General features: G+C 39.7%; 2 protein-coding genes across 5 annotated transcripts; one reads left to right on the forward strand and one right to left on the reverse strand.

Annotated features, from left to right (window-relative positions):
- Window positions 1–397: 397 nt before the first annotated feature.
- Window positions 398–15,014, reverse strand: cul2 (cullin 2). Of its 2 annotated transcripts, none has more exons than XM_004568508.5 (21): window positions 14,883–15,014; window positions 13,370–13,508; window positions 12,913–13,015; window positions 12,734–12,828; window positions 10,188–10,293; window positions 9,877–9,959; window positions 8,099–8,195; window positions 7,733–7,843; window positions 6,708–6,870; window positions 6,436–6,560; window positions 4,812–4,919; window positions 4,642–4,701; window positions 4,418–4,546; window positions 4,160–4,246; window positions 3,898–4,050; window positions 3,730–3,807; window positions 3,575–3,641; window positions 1,763–1,965; window positions 1,558–1,659; window positions 1,326–1,442; window positions 398–1,094 (listed from the first exon to the last, which is right to left on the reverse strand). In XM_004568508.5, the coding sequence occupies exons 2-21, from the start codon at window positions 13,486–13,488 to the stop codon at window positions 963–965; spliced, it is 2,238 nt and encodes a 745-aa protein (XP_004568565.1). In that variant the 5' UTR covers window positions 13,489–13,508; window positions 14,883–15,014; the 3' UTR covers window positions 398–962. The 2 variants fall into 2 exon arrangements, with proteins under 2 accessions (XP_004568565.1, XP_004568564.1); XM_004568507.3 differs by lacking the exon at window positions 14,883–15,014 and adding an exon at window positions 14,470–14,611.
- Window positions 15,015–15,120: 106 nt separating this feature from the next.
- On the forward strand, window positions 15,121–23,452 carry LOC101474920 (cAMP-responsive element modulator). 3 transcript variants are annotated; one of them, XM_004568505.4, is made up of 6 exons: window positions 15,122–15,263; window positions 16,742–16,858; window positions 17,012–17,185; window positions 17,390–17,479; window positions 21,533–21,677; window positions 22,429–23,452. In XM_004568505.4, the coding sequence occupies exons 2-6, from the start codon at window positions 16,789–16,791 to the stop codon at window positions 22,571–22,573; spliced, it is 624 nt and encodes a 207-aa protein (XP_004568562.2). In that variant the 5' UTR covers window positions 15,122–15,263; window positions 16,742–16,788; the 3' UTR covers window positions 22,574–23,452. The 3 variants fall into 3 exon arrangements, with proteins under 3 accessions (XP_076744069.1, XP_004568562.2, XP_004568563.1); XM_076887954.1 differs by lacking the exon at window positions 17,012–17,185 and having other exon boundaries at window positions 15,121–15,263; XM_004568506.6 differs by lacking the exons at window positions 15,122–15,263; window positions 16,742–16,858; window positions 17,012–17,185; window positions 17,390–17,479 and adding an exon at window positions 19,797–19,941.
- The last annotated feature ends 1,361 nt before the right edge of the window (window positions 23,453–24,813 follow it).

The following is a 24,813-nucleotide window of genomic DNA, read 5'->3' on the forward strand; positions in this document are numbered from 1 at the left end:
AGGAAGTGAAACTCTTGAGATTAAGAATCTCTTTTGCAATTATAAACACAGAAAAGGTCTGTTCCTGTCTGTACAAGCCACCTGTCTCATATGGGAAAGCTCTGTTTCCAGCTCCTATCCTCGTGATCCTATCCTCACTTTTCATCTGATTGCCACCTTTCAACCCTTATCAGTTCATCATATTAATGTCAAATCACTACTCGCAGCTGCTTGACACACAGATAAGAAACATGGCAGGCTTCCTTTCCAGTGTTTTTGTGATATATTGACGATCTGCATATTTCTGGCAGCTGATCCGAATAGTGTGTTTACAGTGTGTACACAACTACAACAAGAAAACATTACCTGTAATGATTATATCTATCCCCCTCACTGAAATGGAAACACTACACAAACCTTTACATAAACCCATCTGTGTTTTTTATTCATTTATTTGACAAGCAGCAGGATCATGTTTGTCTTTATATTTGAAAGTAGATACAATAATCAGTATAACATTTTATTACAATGTTTTCCTAACTTTAATACATTTAACAAAGAAAAAAATAAACACACAACAACGGCAAATGTGAGAAAAGAAAGCATTTTCTTTTAAAAGTGTCTCCAATTTTTTCTTTTTTCCTTTATTTTCTGTTGTAGTTTATCAGCTCTCCGCTCTCAAACAGCTACAGGCATTCTCTTTGACGCACACGTGCGTGGCACTGGTGATGTTGTAAACAGCTTAAAAATCAGAAAGTGGGCAGGGTTCGGGAGGAGAGCCTTATGAGTGATGATGACGTGACACGATGACTTTTCTTCTTTTCAAAGATGGAGGCACCGGTTTCGCTTTATTTTGCTGCACGGGGATCGGAGCAGACAGTCCAAAACCAAATGAATGAAGGAATCCGTTTCGTGTTTTAAACCTGTTATCAGTCAGTCAGTCAGTCACAGGGGCGGGTGTTTCTGTGGCTCGACTCTTCTGCTTATGCAACGTAGCTGTACTCATCTGCCGAGGTCTGGCTTCGCTCGATGTACTGCTTGTCGATGAGCACCTCGATGCACTTCTTGATCATGCTGATACTGGGGTTGAACCTGGCTTTGGACTGATTAATGACCTGGACACATGAAGTTTCATATGTAAGCAGAAATATAGATGATCTCAAAACAGGTAACCATTTAAAAACACTTATGCACATGCTAAATTTACTCCTCGGGCTTCCAACAGCCCTTCATTGCGAGCATCAATTCATTCAATCCAAGTAAATCCCTCTGACATTGACCTCAAAGACTTGTTGGCACGTACGTTTCTTTCTATCAACCTATTTGAGACAAAAGCTTCTGCTCACCTCCTGGATGAGGGCATTGTGCCGGAGCACCTTGCGGGCTTTCATGATTCTCACTATAGCAGCTTGTAAATACATTTTGCGGTCCTCGTCGACAGCGCTCCTCGTCTGCTCCATCTCCTAAACATGAGACAATTCAGGGGGCACGTTTTTAAATGTCAAACACACATGTATATACACTGCTCAGTTATCTTATAACAAAGCACAGAGACAGATCAAAATCTATTTGCCTGACCTGTGGTGTGTCTTTCTGCATTGACGTTGTGATCTTGAACTTAGTCCTTTTACTAGTGAAACTCATATTTAGTGAAAACGTCGACTCGGTTTCAATCTCCTCCTGTGAGAAGAGGGAAAGGATTCTGAATTTAAAACACTCTTGGTGCTTAATGGAATATTAGCTGAGCTTTGGGATCCACGTGATCCCACATGAAAGCTGACACCTTTTGTGAGTCGTGGTTGAGCATTTTGACGTCCAGCAGGGACTTTATTGTTTTCTGTAGCTCCTTCTCATTCATCTGCGTGCCATCCTGCAGCTCCTTATAGGTCACTGTTTGGCTGTTGTTGAAGGCCAGCAGCACAGCCATCTGGTAGGTGGTCACCATGGCAACGTAGGGCTTGGATAGATAGTTCATCTTTACTTCACCTGTGCAGGAAACAAATTACATTTGCATTTGTCAGTTAGCATGAGTCCAGCTCGCTGCTTGTTACTACCTTCATTCACCTCCGTGCATGCTTGTCCTGCATCCTCAACTGCTTATCTCACTAGAAGTTTGTTTCGAAGATTTCGCCAAACCATAATCATGCAACTTCTGGCATGAGACACCCATTTGCAGGTCCCATCTTAGTCTGCTCAAACTGATCTCATGGTACCACAAATGATGAAAATAAAGTCTACATGTGTTAAACGGGCTTTTTAACTGCACACTGGACAAAACCGAAACACGTCCTCAGCACAAACACAGGTCCGTCGACCTTACAGTGAGTGCAGAACCAGACTTATGGGATTCAACTTTAATCTCAAAATGCTAAGAGGAGCTAAAGTTTGATGTGTAAAATTTAATATGTTCTTCAGAGATTATTACATACCACAAACGTCTCTCAAGTGGAGAGTGATAACTTTAAAATGATTATCCATCATCTTGACCCAGAATGGGTCATGGTCTGAGAGCATATGGAACCTGTCTGAAGTGAACTCTTGTTGAATAACTGATAAATCTGTTTACTGATGTCTGTATGGGTGTGTTCCTGTGACTATACAGCAATCAGGCATAACATTATGAGCACTAATAGGTGAGGTGAGTAACACTGATTTTCTCTTTATCATAGCACCTGCTAGTGGGTGGGGTATATTAGGAAACAAGTGAACATTTTGTCCTCAGGGTTGATGTTTTACAAGTGGTCCAAGGAATAAACAATAGTGAACCAGAGACAGAATCAAGGGTGGCCAAGGCTCATTGATGCAAGTGGTGAGCCAAGGCTGGTTGTGTGGTCCGATCCAATAGATGAGCTACTGTCGCTCAAATTATCAGTTCAAGAATGGTTTGTGGAGCACAACAACGAGTTTGAGATGTTGGCTTGGCCCAGATCTCAATCCAATCGAGCATTCGCGGGATGTGCTGGACAAACAAGTCAGATTCAATGAGGCCCCACCTCACAACTTACAGGACTTAAAGGATCTGTTGCTAACATCTTGGTGCAGATACCACAGCACACCTTCAGGGATCTAGTAGAGTCTATGTCTCGATAGGTTAGAGCTGTTTTTGCATCAAAAAGGGGACTAAGGTGACACAATATTAGGCAGGTGAGCATAATGTTGTGCCTGATGAGCGTACACAGGACGTAACTTTACTTTATATTACCTGTCAAAATATAGGAGCCAATTCACTAAACTCTGGCTTCAAGGATTATTTGTCACCTAATGTACAATCAAATCACTGCTATGTGACAACTGTGGCTTGTTCTGCAAAGGTTAAAGGGATGTTTTCATGTAACAGTGACTCATGTTTGACGGAATCACTTTAATGGATTGAAAAAGAAAGTAAAGTTACAGATTCCGTGCACGATCCTAATGATGTATGCATCATTTTCACACATGCATGTCCCACTTCCAGGGAAACAAATCTCTGACATACAAAAACATATAGTTTGGTCCTTCATAACAGTACTCCCGTTTCTGTTACGCTTCCTGTTTGTGCTGAAAATGGTGCCTTGTTATACTCGCATCTTGCATAATTCTTGTGTATTTGTGTTACCTGTGCAGAGATAGTGCAGCCAGGTCAACTTTCTCCCACTGAAGTGCTGATTATAGAACAACTCAAACTGAAAAGGGAAGGTGAAAACAAGGTTAGTCCAACAATGTGCTCCTTTGATCAGCATCACTCTTTGAGTATTATGCAGCGCTCCTCACCATCTGCACGCTCTTCTCTAGTTCTTGAGGGATGGCAAATGTGGAGGAGGGGACGTGTGTGAGAGGCCAGGCTCCAGCCTGCCAAGCGAGAGCATACACCACAACATTACAGATTAAAATGTGGGACACAGGCTAAAGTTTCATTGTGAAGCATTTGTGTTTACTGACCTGTAATACATAGATCTGGAAGCTGATTCCCAGGTCCACCACTGTCTCCTGTGTCTTGATGAAATTGTTGAACTTGTTGTTGAGGTCAGCACTCACGCTCATGTCTGTGTACATTCTGTGGAGTTTGCTGGTGAACTCATAGCCACAAGCTTGCTGCAGGGTAAGAAGTAGTATGAGCAGAGGTGCAGTAAAGAAGGTAAATGAGAAGCAAAACAGAGAACCTTAGGTGTCTCATACATCACAAGTCCAGCTGTGGATTTACCTTAAGTTTGTTGATCATGGCTTCTTCTGAATCCATTGACAACGATAAACCATGTATTAACCGCTTTGCTAGCATTCTAGCGTAAAACTGTAGAAAAGGAAAAAAAAAAGAGAGACAAACAATGTATATTTTGGGACAACTGAAGATATTAAAATGAACACCACTATTTTCAGCTCAAAATCAAACTTCAGGGCTGAGTTGTTATGTCAAAATGTGACAACAGTTTTTTTCTCCTTTTCTAATACGCCTTCTTGTTACCTTTTGAAAAATGTCCTTGTCATCTATGTACTTGAACACTGTGATGAAGCTGGTCAGCTTGTCCTCCACTTCATTTTCTGTCATTCCTTTAGCAGACTTTTTCAGTAGATTGTCACAGTATTTCGCCAGCTGGACAGAAACACAAGGAGGGACATGACCTGGTCAAGGCATGGGGTACAGCACTGCGTGATGCTCTGTGTGTGTGTGTCTGTGTGCGTACTCACGAGTTCAGGGGCTTTGCAGATGGACTTGGGCTCCCTGAAGTTAACCACAGACGTCAAAGCCTGAGAAAGAGACATCAAATAAACACTGGCTGTCAAATGACTTGAATTGTGAGAGAAATGAAAATAAACACACACTTGTACATTCAATAAGACCGTGAGGAGTTTGATACCTTATCGAGGGCACTCATGAAGTGCTGATCTCCATTTAGAACTGTGTTAATGAGCTGAACAAATTTACTGTGAACTTCTAGCACTGACTCCACAAACAGGGTTGGCATCTAGGGAGGGGTAGCAGGAGAAAGACAAAGCAGTATAAGTAACAGACATTTTTAACGATAGAGAAAAAACAAACAAAAAATGCTAAAAACAATGGACAGCTAAAAATGTAAACGTAATTAAATTATTTGAGGGAAAAAGTGGGATCATGTATGTCAACTTATCAAATTATCATCATTTGCAATAATATTGATACCAACAGTGCCATCTTAGCCTCTTCCAGCACAACTTCACACAGCACTGCTACAGTCAGGCACAGATCCTCCGCTCACTAACAGCTAAAGTAGTTAAAATTCAAAAAACACTGATCGACAGTTCCAGAGGTCTGTAAAGCTCCTGTTTCGACAACACTGAATTAGTTAACAGTTAGTTAAATAGTTAGCACAAATGTTAACTTGGCCAGCTCACATGTTAAAATTAGCCATTTAACTATTACTAATTACTTGACAGTCACGTTAGCCACTTGTTATCATTAACGTAGAAACAAATAGACCACAGTTAGATACAAGATAAATAATTATTGCAGGTTGAAGGGGTCAAAGATTGAATATTGAGCTGTGACAGAAAGGATTACAGACACATTAAGAACCAGGTGGGTTGCTGGCTGTGCAGAGCAGCGGGGCAACTGTAGCTGAACTGAGCAGAGAACCCAGAGTGTGGAGAACTAATCCGAGCAAATAAAGAGAGAAACCGGAGCAGGGCAGCCAAATCGGATGGTTTCAGTGCTAAAGAGCAGAGCTGAGGATGTAAAGAGCTGTGGACTGAGGTGGAGCAGTGTGAACAGAGAACTTACAGTCAGATACTGACAAGATGACAAACTTGAACTTTTCTACTTTCACAATAATTTATTAAAATGTGTTTCTTATGTTTTTGTAGGCAGCTTTAAAATTCTTCGTTGTTTTATCATAACAAAGATCACACTTTATTCAAAGCTCACTTTTACAGAATGTTCAAACTGGTACTGGTATGGAGATTGAAATCCTAGTATTGTAAAACACTTATGCCATCGTACATATTAGTGACAATCTGGTTACTAACAAGTCAGATATACAATTTAACTGAACTTTAAGGCGACGAGCTTACTGTACTTTAAACCAAAGCATTTTTAAGCATGCAGTTTCTCATTGGAATGTCTTAGCTAATTACAGCGCTTCAGCTTTCATTTGCATAACACGCTTCAACCTCAGCATGTGTAGTTTTCAGTTTGAGGGTTTTAGTTTTGTTTATATACTTGATTCTTTACCTCATAAATAATGCAACAGTCCTTGGTGATCTGGTAATTTGCCATTGGTTAAGGTAATTCCTAATTCCTAAAGAAACATCTAAAGGTACATCCACAGAGGAAGAGATGGTTGACCACTACCAAGTATTCCAGACTAGTTTTCCTCTGATGCACTTTCCAATTTTTTTTTTTTACATGTCAATCAACTCCCTCTTTGCTGTCATTGGCAATTGCTTAGGTGTGTTGTATGTACAAGTAGAGACAGGCATACGAATGTAGACAGGTGTAATACTAACATTTTCCTGAGAGAGGTTACTGGTTCCTCGGATACCCTCATTGTGGATATGGACTTGCAACTCCTGGATCATATGCGGCAACCCATTAGACACGGCCCGTAACAGGGTGTACATGTTGGCCATGTCTGGACAAAATGACACAACGTTTCACATTACACAGATTTTCACATTAGAAGTGCGTACTTTGTGAGAGTGTATATAATTAATTTGGTGATAAACACTGTCTTCGAGCCATAAAACAAAACAAACAAAAAAACCACAAGCGGACGAACCATCTTTCTTCTCCTGCCGAATGATGTTCTGGCACTCCCCGTGTAGGAACTGCAGATGATCTGCCACCATCCTCTGCTGGCATTCATGGATGACTTTGGCGTAGGAGCTGGGGTGCAGGTACTTCCGACATCTCACTTCTTCATCTTTCAACCGTGCTAACACCTGCCACAAAAGAAAGATGTGATCAAAAGGGCAGGTCGCTTGGTTTCAAATCAAATACAGAAGAAATCATTTGTAGGTCCATGATTATCAGCACTTTAAAAAAGGAGATGGGTTTTATACCTGTACACCGTTATATTTTATAGGAAAAAATAAATATACACCTATACACTTAATGGCAAAACAAACATCTTAATCTGAAACACTCCTTAAAAGACGTTATAAAGCTCTTTCAGGAAACATGTAGCCGATAACAAAGAAGGACAAACAACACTTTTTCCTACACATAGTTGTAAACTGGGTCAGATAAGGAAGCACAAGGACACTATAGTACTATAGAGTCTGCTGCTGCTCTTTCGCAGTCATATCATATATTGATCTATCAAATGGGAATGCTTGACCTTGATGATGACCCTGTTTACAGGCTCAAGGGACAAACGTACAGCATAAATGTGATTACTGCAGTGACTAAGTGACAGAGAAATGGTGTCATGGTAGCAGACATGGCCCAGGAAATCCTGTTATCAGCTTTAGCGATTTAATGATATAGCTAATATTCACATTAAAACTCTTATGTCACCAGACTGACAGGAACTGATGAGTTGATATGAATAACCTGTGGATGGTGGTGCACACACATACACGCAATCATTCACAGAAAGATGCAGTGATAGTCATTAGAAATCCAAGAGTGACTAAAACCAAACCAACTGAGCTTCATTTTGACTTCTTAAACACAAGAAAGCTCAACAATATCAAGACGTTTAAAGCGATGCTCAACTACAGGAGCTTGTTCGCTCATGTTCATCCTGGAACACATCCAGCGTTCACATACTTTTACTATCTGTTGTCCATCTTAGCTTACCTTCTCCATATACTGTGAACAGTTGGATTCCTGCAGTAGATTGGAGGCTTCCTGTTTGTAATACTCTCCTGTTTTGGTCAGAAATGGCCCTTCAAAGATTTCCTGATAAAACTGCAGCATAGGAAGAGAACGTGGCATGCACAGGAGTTATCGTTTAATATGTATACACTGGTCTATGTAAAAGGCTGCTTCGTACTCCATGAAACACAAAACTAGTGGTATTCATGGCTGTGAAAGTTGGCTACATTGTTCGTATGGCGCAGAAAATATGAATCCTAAAAAACCCCCCACAAAAACAAACAAACAAAAAAATCCCAAAACAAAACTGTAGGAATTGGATGGCTGAGCTGTTATTTGTTGCCTCACCTTTAGTGGAAACTTCTTCTTGTACTGTTCAACATGAACAAAGGAGTTGATGACCCCATGGATTACTTTCTGGTTGGGATTCTCACCACAACGATCACTGTCAGAGAAGGGGAAGGTTTTTTGAAATGTTTAACTAAATTGCCTTGAGCTAAAATTAGCAGATCTCATTTTTTTCCCTTAGCATATGGTAAATAGTTCATAAAGATCATGGATCCAGACTAAGGATGCCAATCCAGTACTTGAGTTTTTTTCTTTTCTTAGTGAGGTAGAGTTGCTCATTTCAGTTTAGTTTATATTATTATTGAAATGTTTAGTGTCCATGTTAGTTTTAGTCATCTGTTTAATCGTTAAAACATGGAGGGTATTTTTAAGGGGAAAGACTTATGAAACACGGAACAAGTATTACAACACTAACAAAACTATGTGAAAGCAACTGACTCATGCAGCTGTGGCCAGAAGTTTACCTACACTCACCATGAGCATGAATGTCATGGCAATTTGGGGCTTTTAATGATTTCTTCGAAGAGTTCATTTTCCAGGATGGAATGACTGTACATCTTTAATGACTTTCAAAACTAAGAGTTGCACAAGTTTGGATTAATTTGGGATTTTCTCTAATTCACACATGGTGGAAAATATCCACACATTCACTTAAATCTTTCATTTAATGGTGCCGTGCTTTCTAGTTAGCGATTGAGTACAACTGACTAGAACGTGTCGTTTTTCCTTCTTTCTTTCTCAGACTGCTGGCTTATTTTTGGTTCCTCGGGTATTTAAAAGTAGAATGAGAGGCAGAGTCTTCCCTCTTCTGTGGAACCAGCTCCCAGTTTGAATTCGGGAGACAGACACTCCCTTTGCTTTTAAAATTAAACTTAAAACTTTCTGTTTTGATAATGCTTACAGTTAGGGCTGGATAAGGTGACCCTGAACCCTCCCTTAGATGCTTGAGGCTTCCCATGATGCACTGCATTTCTTCTTCACTCAAATCTTTTCATTTTCCATGTGTTTATGCACCACTCTGCCTGTCTTTTGTCCCATCTCCCTCCCTTTACCCCCAACTAGTCATGGCAGATGGCTGCCCCTCCCTGAGCTTGGTTCTGTCTTAAGTTTCTTCCAGTTAAAAGAGAGTTTCTCCATTTCCCACTGTTGAGGGTTTTCACTGTATTATTGTAGATCTTTACCTTACAACATAAAGGGCACTGAGGCACCAGAGGAATATAATTGAACTGATATGAAATAAAAAGCCGGGACTGTGCCAGGAAACAAACAAACTGAAATGAACTCTCTGAATTCTGCCAAAGAGAGTGATCAGAATCCAGCCAGAATCACGTCAGAAGCTTGGTAATGTTGCTGACAGCTACCAAAAGCATCTGGCTGAGGTGCAACTTGCTGAGGGACATTTGCCTAATATTAGTGCAGGTTTGTGTATTTCAGCCTGCAGGTATATTTTGGAGAAAATCCTAAATAAAATCAAACTAGTGCACCCAGTTCTTATTGGTTTTATAAGTCAGTAAACATGTATGCCTTACAATGCTTCAATAAAAGACTGTCATTAAAGATTCGCACTTAAATCTTCTCAGGCATATTGTGCTGACACATTTTACAAACTTCCCCAAAAGACAGTTACTCTATATAGGGACTGGAAGACAGCCACTACAGTAACTGAACTCAAGGCCAAATGATGGAATAGATGACAGCAAAAATATTTACAACAGACTGTTTTTGGCAAAAAAAGAAAAGAAAAGAAATTTTTAGAAAAGAAATTAGAATAAACATACTTTTTGATTTCATTTAGCAACATCCGGATGAGGACAGCCTGAAGAGGCTCGATCATTAGCTTCCTCCACATATCTAATGCCAACTGCAAAGAAAAACAAAAAGACAGCATATTAGTTCTGCTTCAGCACAGACAAATCCTACATCTAGAAGGGTAGTGAAAGGAGAAATGTAGGCCTATGCAACAGAACACTGATACTGAATCCTGCCAATCTGTCCATTATAAGCACTCCCCTTATCTCCATCTAATATAATCCCAGCGCCCATTGAAAAATAGATGTGCAGCAAAGGTTTTTATGCCAATGCTTAGTACCTCTCCGATCTCCATAAGCGGCTCATTCATGTCCACTCCCCCGTAGCCATACTGCAGGTCAGCTTCTGTTAGTTTGTTCTTCTTGATGAACTGAGTGTTGAGGTACCTGAACAATGTGGGGAGATATTCAAGATGTTTAAAGCATCGCAAAGATTGGAAGGAGGAATAAACACAGGCCTCATGTTTTCTGAAGAAACACTAAAATGCTGCTGACAAATGCATCCTGTTTTCATTCACTCATAGACGCTGTGTGTTACTGGTATTGTTTGGTTAACCTCTTGGTTGCTCACTCTGTGGTTATTTATCTCAAAATTAATGAGTGAAACACAATATCCAGACAGTAATCAATGCTCCCATTATATTTTGTAAAAGCTTTTTTTAGTCTAGTTGCACTTTCATTATTTATTATTTACGAAAATAATGACAAGAAAATGATTTTAAAAAGGTTATCAACACTAGTCAAACACATTAATAATGCTTGGTGGTCTCACATAACAGGATATGCTCAGAAAGATTTGTTTATCTTTGGATCTGTTAACCAACATTCACAGTGATGAAGTTTAAGAAATCCAGATCCTCTGGCAGTGTCCACTGCCCTTTACATTGCAGAAACTGAAGCTGAGCTTCATTTACTTGTTCAGCCAATTTGCTCTGACTGAAAAACACAAAAAAAAAAAACAAAGAAAAGAACTGAAAAACTGTAGATTAAGTAATTAAACTACAATCAAAGCAGCAATAGTACTTTGTGTAGTCAAAAGTTTTTGAATTTTTCCACAATTTGTTCAAAATTGTTTTGGGGGAATGTTAAAATATTAACAAAGCGTTGGTCTTTTTAATGTGCCTATTCACATTTTCAATACCCAACTGTATCATCTACTCTTACTGGTAGCAGTTTATAACAGATACATTTGAGTACTGAGCAAAAATGAGTTTGCCCTTGTGTTCTGTAATGTCTATGAGAAGAACAAGATAACAGTAAATGAGTCAGTAATAGTCCAGAGTTAACACTTACATCAGTGGAAAAGTTTTATTTATTTACCAAGTAGTACCAAACACTGCTACAAGGACGTCTCAGTTTGTAGTACAACTAATTTATATGACAGATAATCAAATTCTGAATGCATTTGCTATTAGGGAGGATTCATATGTATACGCTGCTTCAGGGAAATTACTCACCATAATGTTCATTTCTTATTAATTTTGATGTAAATCGATAAGCTGGACAAGCAGCTACAACACTCTTTCATTACTCAAAATGATTTGACTAGCTGGCCACAAGCACTTGAAGTGCTGAACTTTTCTTAACGTTTCAGCACTAGTGAAGCCACAAGTCAGTCAGGAAGCTGAATGGGAGGAAGGAGGATTGTAGCCTGAGTTGCGTACAAATGAATGAATCCTTAGTATTTGACAAACAAAGCAAAAACTGAGTTAGCACAGCAGGACAACTTCCAGACAAACTGACAACTGCTTTCAAGCTCTAATCCATGATGGCTAATTTAGTCCACCTTAAATAGCGCACAGCTATTATATTATATTTCACAGCTGTGCAGCCTGCCTGTGACATTCGGCCTGTTTTCTCTCATTCACTCTGACTGTAAGTCAACCTGCCAATATACCAGCTAGTGTTGAGTACCAGTAACTGCTGGAGAGCAGAACTGTAGAAATAAAATAGTCATTATTGCTGTTGTTGTTCTTTTTTTATATATATTTTGGGGCATTTTTTGTTCCTTTGATTATAACAGGATAGTTCAGAATTGCCAGGAAAGCTGAGAAAGAGAGAGAGGATAAGAAGACGCACAGCAAATGGCCTGAGGTGGATTTGAACCCAGAACTCTGCAGCAGTCTTACAGCTCATCAGTCGCCTGCTCAATCCAGCAAGCTAAACTTACAAGTTAACAAAGTCTGTTCTGATTCAGTCCAAACTGAACGCAACTACACATGTATTTCACAAATTGATGTGTTAAGAATAATAAGCATCTCTCTTCGATGCTAACAACTGAAGAAATTCACTACTAAAGCCAAGCGCCTTACTTTCTTCTCTCTTGCTTGGACCGACATAAATTACAAAAGCATATGTATGCACAGGGAGTCTGGTGGGTAGCACGCATAAAAATAGATCTAAGAGCTCTACAAGGGAATATTGATTTAGAGTGAATAAAGACACACCGAAAGCCTCTTGGCACCTCACACAACGACATTCAAAGTAATATTTTAAGGGACAAACTAAAGGCAGGAATACTGAGCCTTGTAAAGGAACAGAATTAGTACACTTTGCATTAAGGAACGCTAAACAAACAAGTGGACTTGACAAACACAGAAGCCTGGGTGAACTCATGCCTTCAGTTAAAAGTGAATGTGAAACACCGACTACAGACATGCTTATGGTTTGAATCAGGCAACCTCAAACAACAGAGGCTATACAAACATTTTGTTTATAGATAAAAAGAAAAAAAGGCTGGAGTAAATTGTGTAAATCAACTCTGTGACTCACTGATATCAAATTGAAACACTGAAATTACAGACACACAAAAAAGCAGAAATGTTACCTGTACAAGCAGTCCATGTAGTCGGCTCCTTTACTGTACTCATCCCAGTATCTGTGGTACATCACTAAAACCTTCTCCTCTGATTCCAGAACTTTCTGAAATACACACATAAGCGTGGCAGCTTTAGAGGAAATGCGATGTGATAAGCAAAGAAAAAGCACAGAAGAACTTTTGCTTACCTTGTACAACTGACGAACATGGTTCTCAAGAAAGATTTTGGTCTCTGTGTATAACTTTTCACCTAAAGGCTCTGGGTATGCAACACACAGGGCATAGATGTCACTGGTGACAATGTTCAGGAAGAATGTGAGGGATGTAAATATACACACATTTGCTATTAAAAATGAATAAACACAAATGTATTTTACAATGACAACAATGCTTTGGCAAATCTGTATTTACACTCAAACCCAGTGCTGAAACTTTTTAAAAAAATCTCATGTTGCAGGCTAAATTGGTTAAACATGAAGCGAGCTGGTAAAGTCTCAGATTAGTCTCAGATTTAGCCATTCTTATATTTTGCACAACTCTGTTGCTTGTGAAGCTCGCACACAAGAATTTCACTCACATGTACTGTATCAGTGTACCTGCACATGTGATGTGACAATAAAATTGATTTGATTTGATAAAGGATACGAGAACCTATCATTCCAAGTGGCTCTTTCCACATAGTCGAGCATCACCACAGCCTTGATTGTTGTCAGTAACTTGTTCCATGTCTCGTCAAAATTTACCATCCGTGGCTTTAAGGACATTGTACAGTTTCTCTTTTAGCCTAAGAGAACGACAGAAAAAAGCACATGAAAAGAGGAGTGTGCAAAGAGATTTTAAAAAGGAAGAAATAAGGGGCTTAGTTCCTGGCTTTCGTTTCTTCATTAATGATGCAACTGTGTACTTTGCTTTATATATGACAGTAACAGTCAACTCAGCCTCAGTAGCAATGGCAACATAAAAGAAATCATGGCAAGGTGTATTCTCTCGACTGTTTATTTTTACTTTCACATGAACCATAATACAAATACGAAAACAGCATTACTCTTAGGGCAAAATTTATATGTAGACAAACAAAAATGAGTGCAACACCATCAGCCTGTTCAGATCAGTTTGGCAGCAACAGATGAAATCAACAGAATAGACAAGTTCACTGTGTCATTATTAGCGGTCAAACTTGGTACGCACTGGTGTCAGCATCACGTAGCAGACATCCTTAAGCACGTTACCTAGCAATATTAGTACCAGCTTCTAGGGTGTGCGCCGGTACCATCACAGATTACATGACCAGAAGGTGAAACTGGGCCCAGTGTTATTTCTTGTCATTCATATCACTTAATTTCACGTCACAGAAAACACTACTACATCATCAGCCACTTCACATTTACAGATGTCCGACATACAAAACGAAGCATTATTAATAAACATTCCTCTCGTAGTCGCGCTTAACGTAGCTAAGTTAAGGTTACTAGCTAGCGGAATGCCAATCCCAAAATAGGATGGCGAGCTAAAAGGCTAACTAGCTTCTAGCAAGCTAACTTCTTCCTGCTCAAGTCCGCACAGTTTTGGTGAATCAGCTAGCAGTCGGCTAGCAGCAAGCTAACAGTAGCTCAGCTATCGCTAGCAAAACTGTCATCTTCTTCACAATTTTCCCACATTTACACTGACAGCTCGGCAGAACACGGTGCTGCTGTTAAACAAAACAGTTCACTAAGGTCGAGCGAGGACTCCTGGATAGTACTTACCTCTGTACAGTAATTACTTGTTATAAAACTCCGATTTCTCCGCTGTCACAGGCTTGATTTGTCTCACTTACAGGTCTTCCCTACCTCTTGGATTATACCATTTTGTTAGATGCCGATGTATTATCAAGATGGGTGATAGTCATAAAATATACTGTTACCATTCCCTGTGGTTACTTGTATTGAATAATAGTTTAATACTTTAAATAATTTATTCCAAATCTGTTTGTAATAAAAATAAACCCCTTAAATCAACATCACGAGAACACCCATTTAAAATGGTATCGCCCAAACTACGGCGACTGCTTAGGGATTGACCATCAAAAATGTCATATTCTTCATATTCTCTGGGTTATCATCGGAAATGTTTTGGTATTAGAAAACGTGTTTTTTTGTTTGTTTGTTTGTTTGTTTACCTTAGGTCTCACAAATATGCAGCACCTTTACCAGGCAGCTCAAGAGCCAAGCTCCAATTTCCCTCGAGATGAATAAAGTATGATCAATCAATCAATTCTCACAGTAAAAGCCGACACAAACCTGATAATTGTGGAAGAAAATTAATCAAATAAAACTTGTAAACTGTTTGAAAATGGCGTTCTCTTGCACTTGATAGGTTTACGATACTAACAGCTCAGTATTCGAATAATAACAATTTCAGTTCGTACTGAGCCAATCAACCAATCAGAATGGGCAAGAGAAAAAACACACTGCCTAACGGGCTCACCGATACACACACACGCCAAAAATAAATAAATAAATAAAATAACTCCGTCAGTTAATCATCATCATCTACTAAGGTAAGAGTTTCTTTTAAGACTCATTCACACAAATACAGCATTGTGTACATACAGGCCGTACAATGTCGGCACAATATATTTGTTTACTAACAAGTTCTAGTTCTAGCTAAATGCTTTACATGTGCTAAAACATCAGTTAGTTGCCAGGACGCTTGACCAACATGATATTGTTTTTTACATGACCATTTAACATCTTTTTACATTGGTTACCAAATATGTGGCAGCTGATCGCAGCAAAAGGTTATTGATATGAAACAAAATCTCAACTGAGCCAGTGTCTGTCGTCCACTTTTTGTTCCATTTTTGTTAACCAAAATCTGGCACATGTTACTTACAGGGCAGTGCAAAAGTCTTTAGGTATCCCTCTTTTCTTTATATTTTACTTCCAATAAGGGTCTTTCAAAGTGTTTCTTTGGTTGCTTTTTGAATTCATTTTCAATTTAGTCTGATAATTAACCTGATAATTTTCAGAGGATTTTTTTAACCTATGAATGATGAAGAGGTGAAAACAGCAAAAAAAAAAAAACAATTTGAAACTAGATATTTAGACACTTTTTTATTTGCACTCCAGTAATTTATAACATGTATAATAACATGTAAATTGGTCCCATTTATGAGAAAAAAACAAAATCCAAAATACAGATATAACACAGCTTGACAGGAATAAAATAGCATTTTTGGAAAAGAGCTAAAGAGCTATTAGCTGAAAATTTAGCATTGCTTAGCATAGCTCAGCATGGTGCTTGCAGTCTTTAAAAAAATGATACTGCAAAATAGCAAACAGAAGAAGAAGTGGAAGGGTGACTGTCAAAAAGCCATTCTTAAGATAAGAAAGGTTTGCCAAATTACATAATAACTGGACTGTGACATTAAAAGCATACCTGGATTGAAAAACACAATGCAACACTAACAGTCATGGATTGGCCTCCCCAAAGGCTGTACCTGGACATTATGGAAGAAGCATCTTGACAGGGAAGGGAACAAAAAGAGAGAAAAATAAAAAGACAAGCTTTGAATATCCTTTAAGAAGCCTGTTCGTGAAAATAACTTTTTTCTTTTTTAATTTTGCTTATATACCGTATTTCCATGCATGTTTAGACACGTTTCAGTAAATCACTGCAGCCATTCCCTGTTTTCCAAGAAAAATACAAAGAAATGAGGTGTGGCTCAAGACTTGATTTTCACAGTACTGGATATCTTACTGCAAACCACACGCTATACTTCAAACCCCCGATTTGCATAATGCAAAGCTGAACACTGAGGCTAAATAGAGAAGTGGTTCATAAACTCCAGGAACTGGTTGAGTCATCTCTTCTGGGGGCTTGACTAAACCGTCACGTCATATTTTACTAAAGTGCAATATCTCTAGAATCTAAGTACATCTAAGAGGTGCCAATGTGGCAATGGTTTCCTCATAGATGCAACTCTCATTTCATTTTCTTAATGTGAGTAACGTTACCTTCTTCTGTTTACCCCAGGAACTAGCACAAACAGGTGATTTACGATTGAACCAGTGCCTCTCAGAATGAATCAAATGAAGACAGATGAGAAATATCAGCTGCCTGTTGACCAGCAAAAGAGCTGCAAACAGAACAGTAAGCATGCCGCGATCACACAGTTTACAAATCACTATCACACTCCAGCTAAACAACATTACCATCACATGAGTTCAGTACAATTAGAGCAGATAATTTGAACCTGTGACATCTCAAACTGCTAATATGTAATGGGCTTTTTTACTATCCCAGATGGGCTTTTTCAAAGAGTTCCTGCCACGATAATGCCTAATAAGGTAGAGAACCTGCCATCGATGGCTATGACTAGGACACAAACACTCCAGTATCCATTAAGCACTTCTCTTCAGTGCTGTGGAGGGATCCAGAATTGGGCACTGCACCCCTATACTGCGTATTCCTTACCAGGTAACCCCTTATTTCCAGATTCATGTGAGTGTTTTTGTGTCAAAAGCAAAAGTAGTGACAGGATGGTGCTGCTTCCTCTGGATTCCTGCAGTTTTTTACATCTCTGTTATAACAAGAAACAGATATTAAAGAGGGGGAATGTTCGTGCTGCAACTGATAAACAAAGCAGTGGTGCATTAAACCTCAGCTTTTATTTTTTAACAGGCACTCCGGTCAACTTCCAAATCCGTTCACAGATGCTGGCATCAATTGCCAAGGCCAGCACATGCACACCAAGTCCTCCACCAGAAACCTGTGAGTACAGCAGAGATGCTCTCAATGATATGCTATCACTTCTAGGTAGCAGCTGATTGCCCTTGTGCTGCTGCTGAGTTGCTACACTGGGTGACTAAGAACTGTAGAAGCAAAAACAGGCATTTCCTACACGAACTGTATAAATGCCAGAGGACAATATTAAGCTCCAGGAAAACCACACACTGTTTGTTATAGTCAATATAAGGCCCTTGTATGTAGTTACCATCTATGAGACACATCAGAATTGACTATCTGATAATATTGTATCCTTTCTGTTGGTAGATTTGCATACTCTATGCTCACTAGGGATTGGGAGCATAAACTCATCAGGAAAGTGTTTACTGGGGAAGCCAAAGGAAGTTGTCCCATCACCTTTTCTGTAACCAGCCTTTGTAACCGGCATTGTCTACACTTTTCAGAGTGAGGAAAGCTACCTTTTTCACTCAGTTTTATATCTTCCATCCATCTATGCACTTTCTGACACTTATCCAGGTCCAGGTAGGAAGAGCAACAGTCAGACATCCTTCTCCCAAGCCACCTCCTCCAGCTCTTCTGGGGAGATTAAGGCTTTCCTAAGCCAGCTGAGGAATGTAATCTCCCCAGCATGTTGTGGCTCTGCCCCCATGACTCGTCCCACTATGATGGCTGGAAAACCTCACGTAGATTGTGGCTAGGAAGCATCTCAGTAAGATGTTGAACCACCATAACTGCCTTATTTCAGTGTGGACGAGTAGCAGCTCTACTCTGAGTTCCTCAAAAATGACCGAGCTGCTATTGCTAAGGCTGAGCCCGGCCACTCTCCTGAGGAAATTTCCACTGCTTGTATCTGTGATCTCATTCTTTTGATCACTAGCCACAACTCGTCACCATAGGCAAGGGTTGGAATGTAGACCAACCTGTATATTGACAGCTTTGCTTTCATGCTTAGCTCTCTTTTCACCACAGGTAGAGCATCCGCACTACTGCAGACACCTCGCCAGTCCATCAACTGACCAATCAGGTTGTCTGAGTATTCAGTTAGCATAAGCCAAGAAGTTAGCTAATGCTATAAAAACTATCACAAGCAAACCAACACAATTGACCAAATTTGACTAGCAGAAAACTGAATTTGATAATGCACTATTATTATGTTCAATAAAGAAAACACTTGAAATCCTTACCATTTGTTTCAGAAGAGAGTTTTATATAAGCAAAAGCTTTTTTTCCATTTTCCACCGCATTCCAAAGCTATCACACAGCAATGTGATTGGTCAGTTTCCATGTTGATACTGGACCAGCATTATTATGATGATGCAGGAACAACACCAATAAGAGAAAATCAGATAGATCAGTGTCTTTATATTTACGTTTTTATCTTAAATCATCTGAAAGATAGATGAGATTCAAAGTCCAGCAGATAGGTTTCATTATTCATAGTCTATATTTGGCCTCCATACCAACTTATACAGTATTCAAATTTTCAGCCTGTTTCTCCGATTCTCTATTCACTCTTTATTCTCCGCGCTACTGATGACTTACCACCCTGCAAAATTTGCGATGATCTTGAAATATGATGCATTTCCAAAAGAGCATAAAAAGAAAGAACAAACTCCACCTCGAGCCGAAGCATGTTTATGTACATCTCTCTGTGTGTTAATCACATAATGATCCAAAGTTGGACAGTGTAAAAGTCCATTTGAATACTTAACACTTTAGCTTTCACTTCTCTCACTGTGTGTTTTTACAGTGAGGTTGCAAATTCAACTTAAGTCAAGGATCTAAGTGCTTCCTCCACCAGTAACTCCCCGCCAACTCAAATGACTGAGAAAGTAACAGAAATTTGGGAGAAATGCACACGTACAGACGTCATCAAGCTTTTACATCATTCCAATTACTTAGATCATACCTCTGTGATGCCTGCAGGGGGAGCCAACTCCTTTAGCTTGGGGTATGGAAGGTGCTGTGGCAGAAGGAGGAGAGCTATTTATATTTGTTCAATCGATAACTTTATCGATATCAGTAGCCTGTCTATTTACTGTATAGATCTAATTTGAATAAAAGTACAAATGTGAAGATTTGACATAAAATAAGAGTTCCTATCACACACTGGTGACTTTTTGTTCTGCTTTGAGAAAGCAGGTTTTCAGTATTGCAGTCATACTTTGTGCTTTCAGCTGGCTGTTTGCTTCGGAGCTGAAGAGGCGCTTCAGTCTAGCTGATAAAAAATTCCTCTCCAAAGACAAACAGCAGAGCCCCTGACTCATAGCGCTGTGTCGGGAGAGAGCAAACCATACTGTTGACATCAGGAGGCCAGTGATGTCATGGTGATGTCAATGCCTCTAATTGTAAATTGCACACACACAGCTCCACTGTTGGCCGTGGTAATGTTTCAGTGAGAGAGAAGACTCTGAAAGGGGCAGTTTCTCTTGGAAAAGCTGGGAGCGTATACAGTATGGCTGTGACTGGGGATGAGACAGAAACAGGTATGTCTCTTTTATTACCGGATCTTTGTGAGAGTGCGTTTTCAGATTGTTGTTTTGTTGGACTGTCTCTTTAAGAGTTAGTGAGATTCGTGAGTTTATGGTGAGTGGGAAAATTCACAGTTAAAATAAGTTAGAAGCTTTTAGACTGAAAAAAAAAAAGATTATTGTGATGCTTGCTTTTTTCTTCTTTATATGTTTTCAGTCAGTTTTTCCCCAAACCAGCTCAGTTAAGATCAGTAACTTCCTCAAAATAACGTCACAAGTAGGGTCCTCTGAGAAAAGTACCGGATGATCTGAAAGAAATAGAGATTATCCTCGTTTTCCACGGTCAGCTGCATCAAGATTGCTCCGGAGGAAACATTTTCACAGGATCTGCCTGTGTCTCTCTGTTTCTCTGCCTCTCTCTCTCTTTGTGAAATGCTTCGGCGCTCTGCCCACTCAGAGCACATAGCAGCACCGGCTGACGTCACTGCTCTTCCTGGAACAAGCCCCCCAGCAGCGACATGCACATGCACCCAATGAATAAGATGCACACTGACGTCAGCTGCTGGCCACACTGTGATTACATACGGCTCTTTTCGCAGTTCCAACATGTCAGAGAATTAATGAGTCCTACTGGTGCTGACCAAACAATGAACAGAAGGAGAAGTGGACAGGAATGGCACCGTCTCTCAGTGTCTGTTTCTCTCGCAGCATCACACGCTGGCTTGATTCGATAAGATTTTGTCAGAATACATACAACCGAGTCACTCATGCTCTAATTACTTCTGTTTCTTATTATAGCGTTAAGCAACATACTGGGTGAGCGTGTGATAAAACCATTTAAAATCTGAATTCTGTTTAATGGGAACTTGCAGTTACAACGCGTTCCAGGATTATTCACGCTGTGCTTTATTTTTGTCGATCTAAAATAAATAGATAGCATGTTGATGTTGAATAAAAATGTGAAAATTAGATTATGATTTTGGGTTTGAAAGAGGCCGTTCCACACTACCAGTTTTAACTCTTTACCCCTTTGAATGCCTGCTGGTCTTTATTGACATATACTGAGGTGTCAAAAGTCATCACTAAGGGTACAGGTCGTGAAATGCTGTCTTTATGGGGAAAAGAGTTAAAGATGTTGCTTGTTACTGGATCTCTAACTCCAGTAGCTCTGATAGCAACTGTAGCTACTCAACCAACTGCAACAAAAGTCTTCCGGCTTTTGATTTAATAATTTAAGCAAGCGAAAAATTTACATTACATAACAGCTGATTCCTGCCATCAGTAAATGTCATCTTTCATGAGTACAGCCTTACTGTGTTGCCTTACTGTGTCCATAGGAATTAAGAGGGTAAGTAGCAGTAAGCTGCTGCTAATCAAATGATGTAACAGGCAGATAAAGTCAGGCAATGATTACTTAAAGTTCTTGCTGCTAAAAGTGGTTCTGCAAAGCTACTCAATCAAGTGTCATACTGAACTTTTATTTTACATGAAAAACTGCAAAATACAGTTTCATTAATAAACATTCTGTCTATTAAGGATGTAAACTATTAGCCTAAAACGTATGACCAAAGCTCTGAGTCTGATGTGTTGTTTTGCGTCTCCCTAGGTACCCCTGGTGACCTGACTGGCTGCCAGCTGCGTAACCCCACCTCCAGCCTCCCTCAGGGTGTCGCAGGGCCCAGTGCTCACAGCTCCCAGAAACTTATAGAGGATGCCTTACAGAAGAGGGAGCTGCGCTTGATGAAGAACAGGTATAGAGGAGTGCTTACATTCATTCTCTTGGACAATATAACCCAGATAATAAGGCATTCGTGCCAACACAGTAACAACAACAATTTAAATAATCCAGTGTCAGCTGGATAGATTCAAAGTATATCCTTGGGGAATATATCTTCTCTCATTCCTGCTGTGTCTGTTGTATAATATACAATCATCTGCATGATAATACATGACATGTCCATGTAATAATAAGTTTTATAGCACGTCATTAGTTCACCACATAATTCCCCTTCATCCACACTCTTTATCTTCTAATTCTTATTTGTCCTCACGTTACCTTCTCTGCGTCCTGTGTTTGGTGTGTGGAGTGAGTTGTCTCACATGGAGGTTAAAATGTCAAATTTTGTGCGCATATATACGTATACGCGTTTATGTGGATAATAGTGATTTGCCGGTGAGCAAACAGAGTACTCTACATTGTGCGTTGACTATGTGCTTGCTGTAAACAGCTGTTTCCAATGCCAGCTTTTCTTGGTTGTCTTTTTTCCTGCATTTCTTCCCTACACTGTGATTTTACTATGATCGGCTATTTATCAGTGAATCGTTGTTTACTTTGTAAGATCCTCCTTTGGTTGGCTGTGATGTAAAAGACCTAGCCTGGAGGTTTTTGAATGGTAACGCCTTCAAAAAGATAATCATCTTAACCTTTCGTGGTAGGCTTTTTGTATGTGTTGTTCTCAGATTAACAGCTTTAATGAGTCCTCTGTTGTCCACTGCTTCCAGGGAAGCTGCCCGTGAGTGTCGGCGGAAGAAGAAGGAATATGTCAGGTGCCTTGAGAATCGCGTGGCCGTGCTGGAGAATCAAAATAAGACTCTGATAGAAGAGCTTAGAGCCTTAAAAGACATCTATCGTCACAAAGTGGAGTGATGGGGAATCGGGATTGTGTGGACTGTGTCGGTTTGTTTCTGTGGCCTATCTTGAGGACTCTGTGTACATATACACGCACTCCAACGAACACACACCCTTTGTAGTTGCTAATTAAATGTGTTTACACAATGATGTCGGTGTTTCAAGCTCTGAATTACCCATGCACCAGCAGCAGCTGAAATATGCAGCTTGTTTCAGGAGATATCAGTGAGTATTTGTGAGCCAGGCTTCTAGAGGAAGTAGGCCCTATGTGGATCAGAATGTCCAACAGCGGAGGTTAAACCTGAACGTGTCAGCAATGGCTTTGCGTTACCTTAACCGCATTGCGTTTTACATTCCTTTACAATATTATGATGTGGGTCTGTTCAAATACTCCATTAATTGGTAGTCTTTGTGATGGCTTTGTTTGGAGGACTGTTCAGGGAGAAAAATGCTGCCAGAAGCCAAATTTTCAAATATCAGGGTTCATGTGATCTTCAGGGCTTCACAAAGTTTGTGGGGGTTTTTTAAATTTTGTTTGATTTTAGAAGGTCCGATGCCTCTAACCAGTGGCATTATTATTTATTCGGGCAGGTTTTGCTGCACATTGTTCTATATTTTTGGGATATTGCAGCAGAGTTGAGTGTATGTTTAGAAAAAATATCTGTTTTTGATACATTTGCATTAACTTGTCGTTTCCTTTTTTTGTTCCCTTTGCATCTGTATCTGTGATTAAATTTAACACTCTAGTCGTGAGACAGTTGCTCATTTGTTTTTAATGACATATTAGCTGCTGGATTCTTGGTGTATCATTTCTCCTCTGCAGCACGTTAAGAATCGTCAGAACCCATGTGAAGGCCTTTTGGAATGTTTTCACTTCAATAAAATTCTCGTTCAGCCTCTCTGTGTCTTTCTTCTCACATGCAGTAAATGTTAAAGACGTGCATATGACTTAAAACTAGTCAACGGGAGTTCATTTGCTATTAGTTTGGGCTTAGAGAGATAAGACGAAAGGCCTCACGGACCTTATAAGCTAAAGTTCCATTAAAGCAGACGCTGCCACTCTGAGTCTCAGCCTTGGGTTTCTGCTTGGAACATGACGTTCCGTTCTTCACTGATGGTGATGGCTCACCTTGATACTGAGACTGTCACTAATAAAGCACAGTCATTTCCTCTCTTTTGTTGCATTTTTGCAGGTGACAGACATTTTGTGGAAGAGCTGCACTTTTAATGGACGAATGGAAGATTAGAGAGTGCTCTTAAGCACATTTTCTTAAACCACAACCAGTGGAACACAGATGTGCCAACGGAAAGGAAATATTTTCCTGCTCTCTTTAGTAGCGCTATTCTCATGCTTAGCAAATTGAGAAATTGTTGCTCTAAAAAGGAAAATATTAAGAATCTGTGCTTGATATTTAACCAGCTCACAGGATGGAAGGAGAAAAAAGGGACTCGTGGATAGCAATGAGGGATCTTGATTGTGCAGTGCTTGTGTCACTCCTATGTGTAATTTGCCTCAGAGACCTAGTAACAAAGCAACAAAGGAAAGAATCCAGTATCACTGAGACCAGCCTTGCACCTGGGCCTATTGTGAAACCTTATTCCTGTCCAGTCTCTAAACACTTCCATCGTCAGAGAGAAAAGAATCCACTATTTGGGAACAGTATAATACAGCTGTTTTGAGTTTAAATGCTGCATTTGCATACCTGACCTATGCTATCAGATCAAATGCTTTGTGCAGGTACATCTTACATCCTAATTAAAACATACCATGGGCTTTATTGAAGTGACTAATCATCCAAAATCCTGCCATGAATGCTTCCACACTGCATTCATAGAATAAAAAGCACAGCACAGTCTGTAATCTTGGTAACTGGTAGGGGGGAAAAGAAATGGAAAAAAAGATCAAATTACAAAATACATGTTTTTAAAAATTTAGATAAGCTTGTCATAAAATGCAGTGCAGGTACAGTACCAGCAGGCTGCACTACAGCATCATGCCTGGTCATCTCAGTCTATACAATCCTGCAAACAGGATTTTTTTTCTCATTTTTCCAGCCTCGGTTTACAAATACACATTGTCGTACATTTGAAGAAACGTCCTGCTTGAACTGGCTATTATTCTTCAGGGCTTCACTTTGTTTGCATTCCCAAACCCCAACCAGAAAAAAATCCAGTTAATACTACAAAAATCAAAGATTTTTTCTCATGCAAAGGAAAGCCCCGTATGGGTTTGCCAGTCATTAGTCAAGATCAAGTAA

The sequence above is a fragment of the Maylandia zebra genome, linkage group LG9 (genome assembly GCF_041146795.1).
Source record: "Maylandia zebra isolate NMK-2024a linkage group LG9, Mzebra_GT3a, whole genome shotgun sequence".
NCBI classification, from domain to species: domain Eukaryota; kingdom Metazoa; phylum Chordata; class Actinopteri; order Cichliformes; family Cichlidae; genus Maylandia; species Maylandia zebra.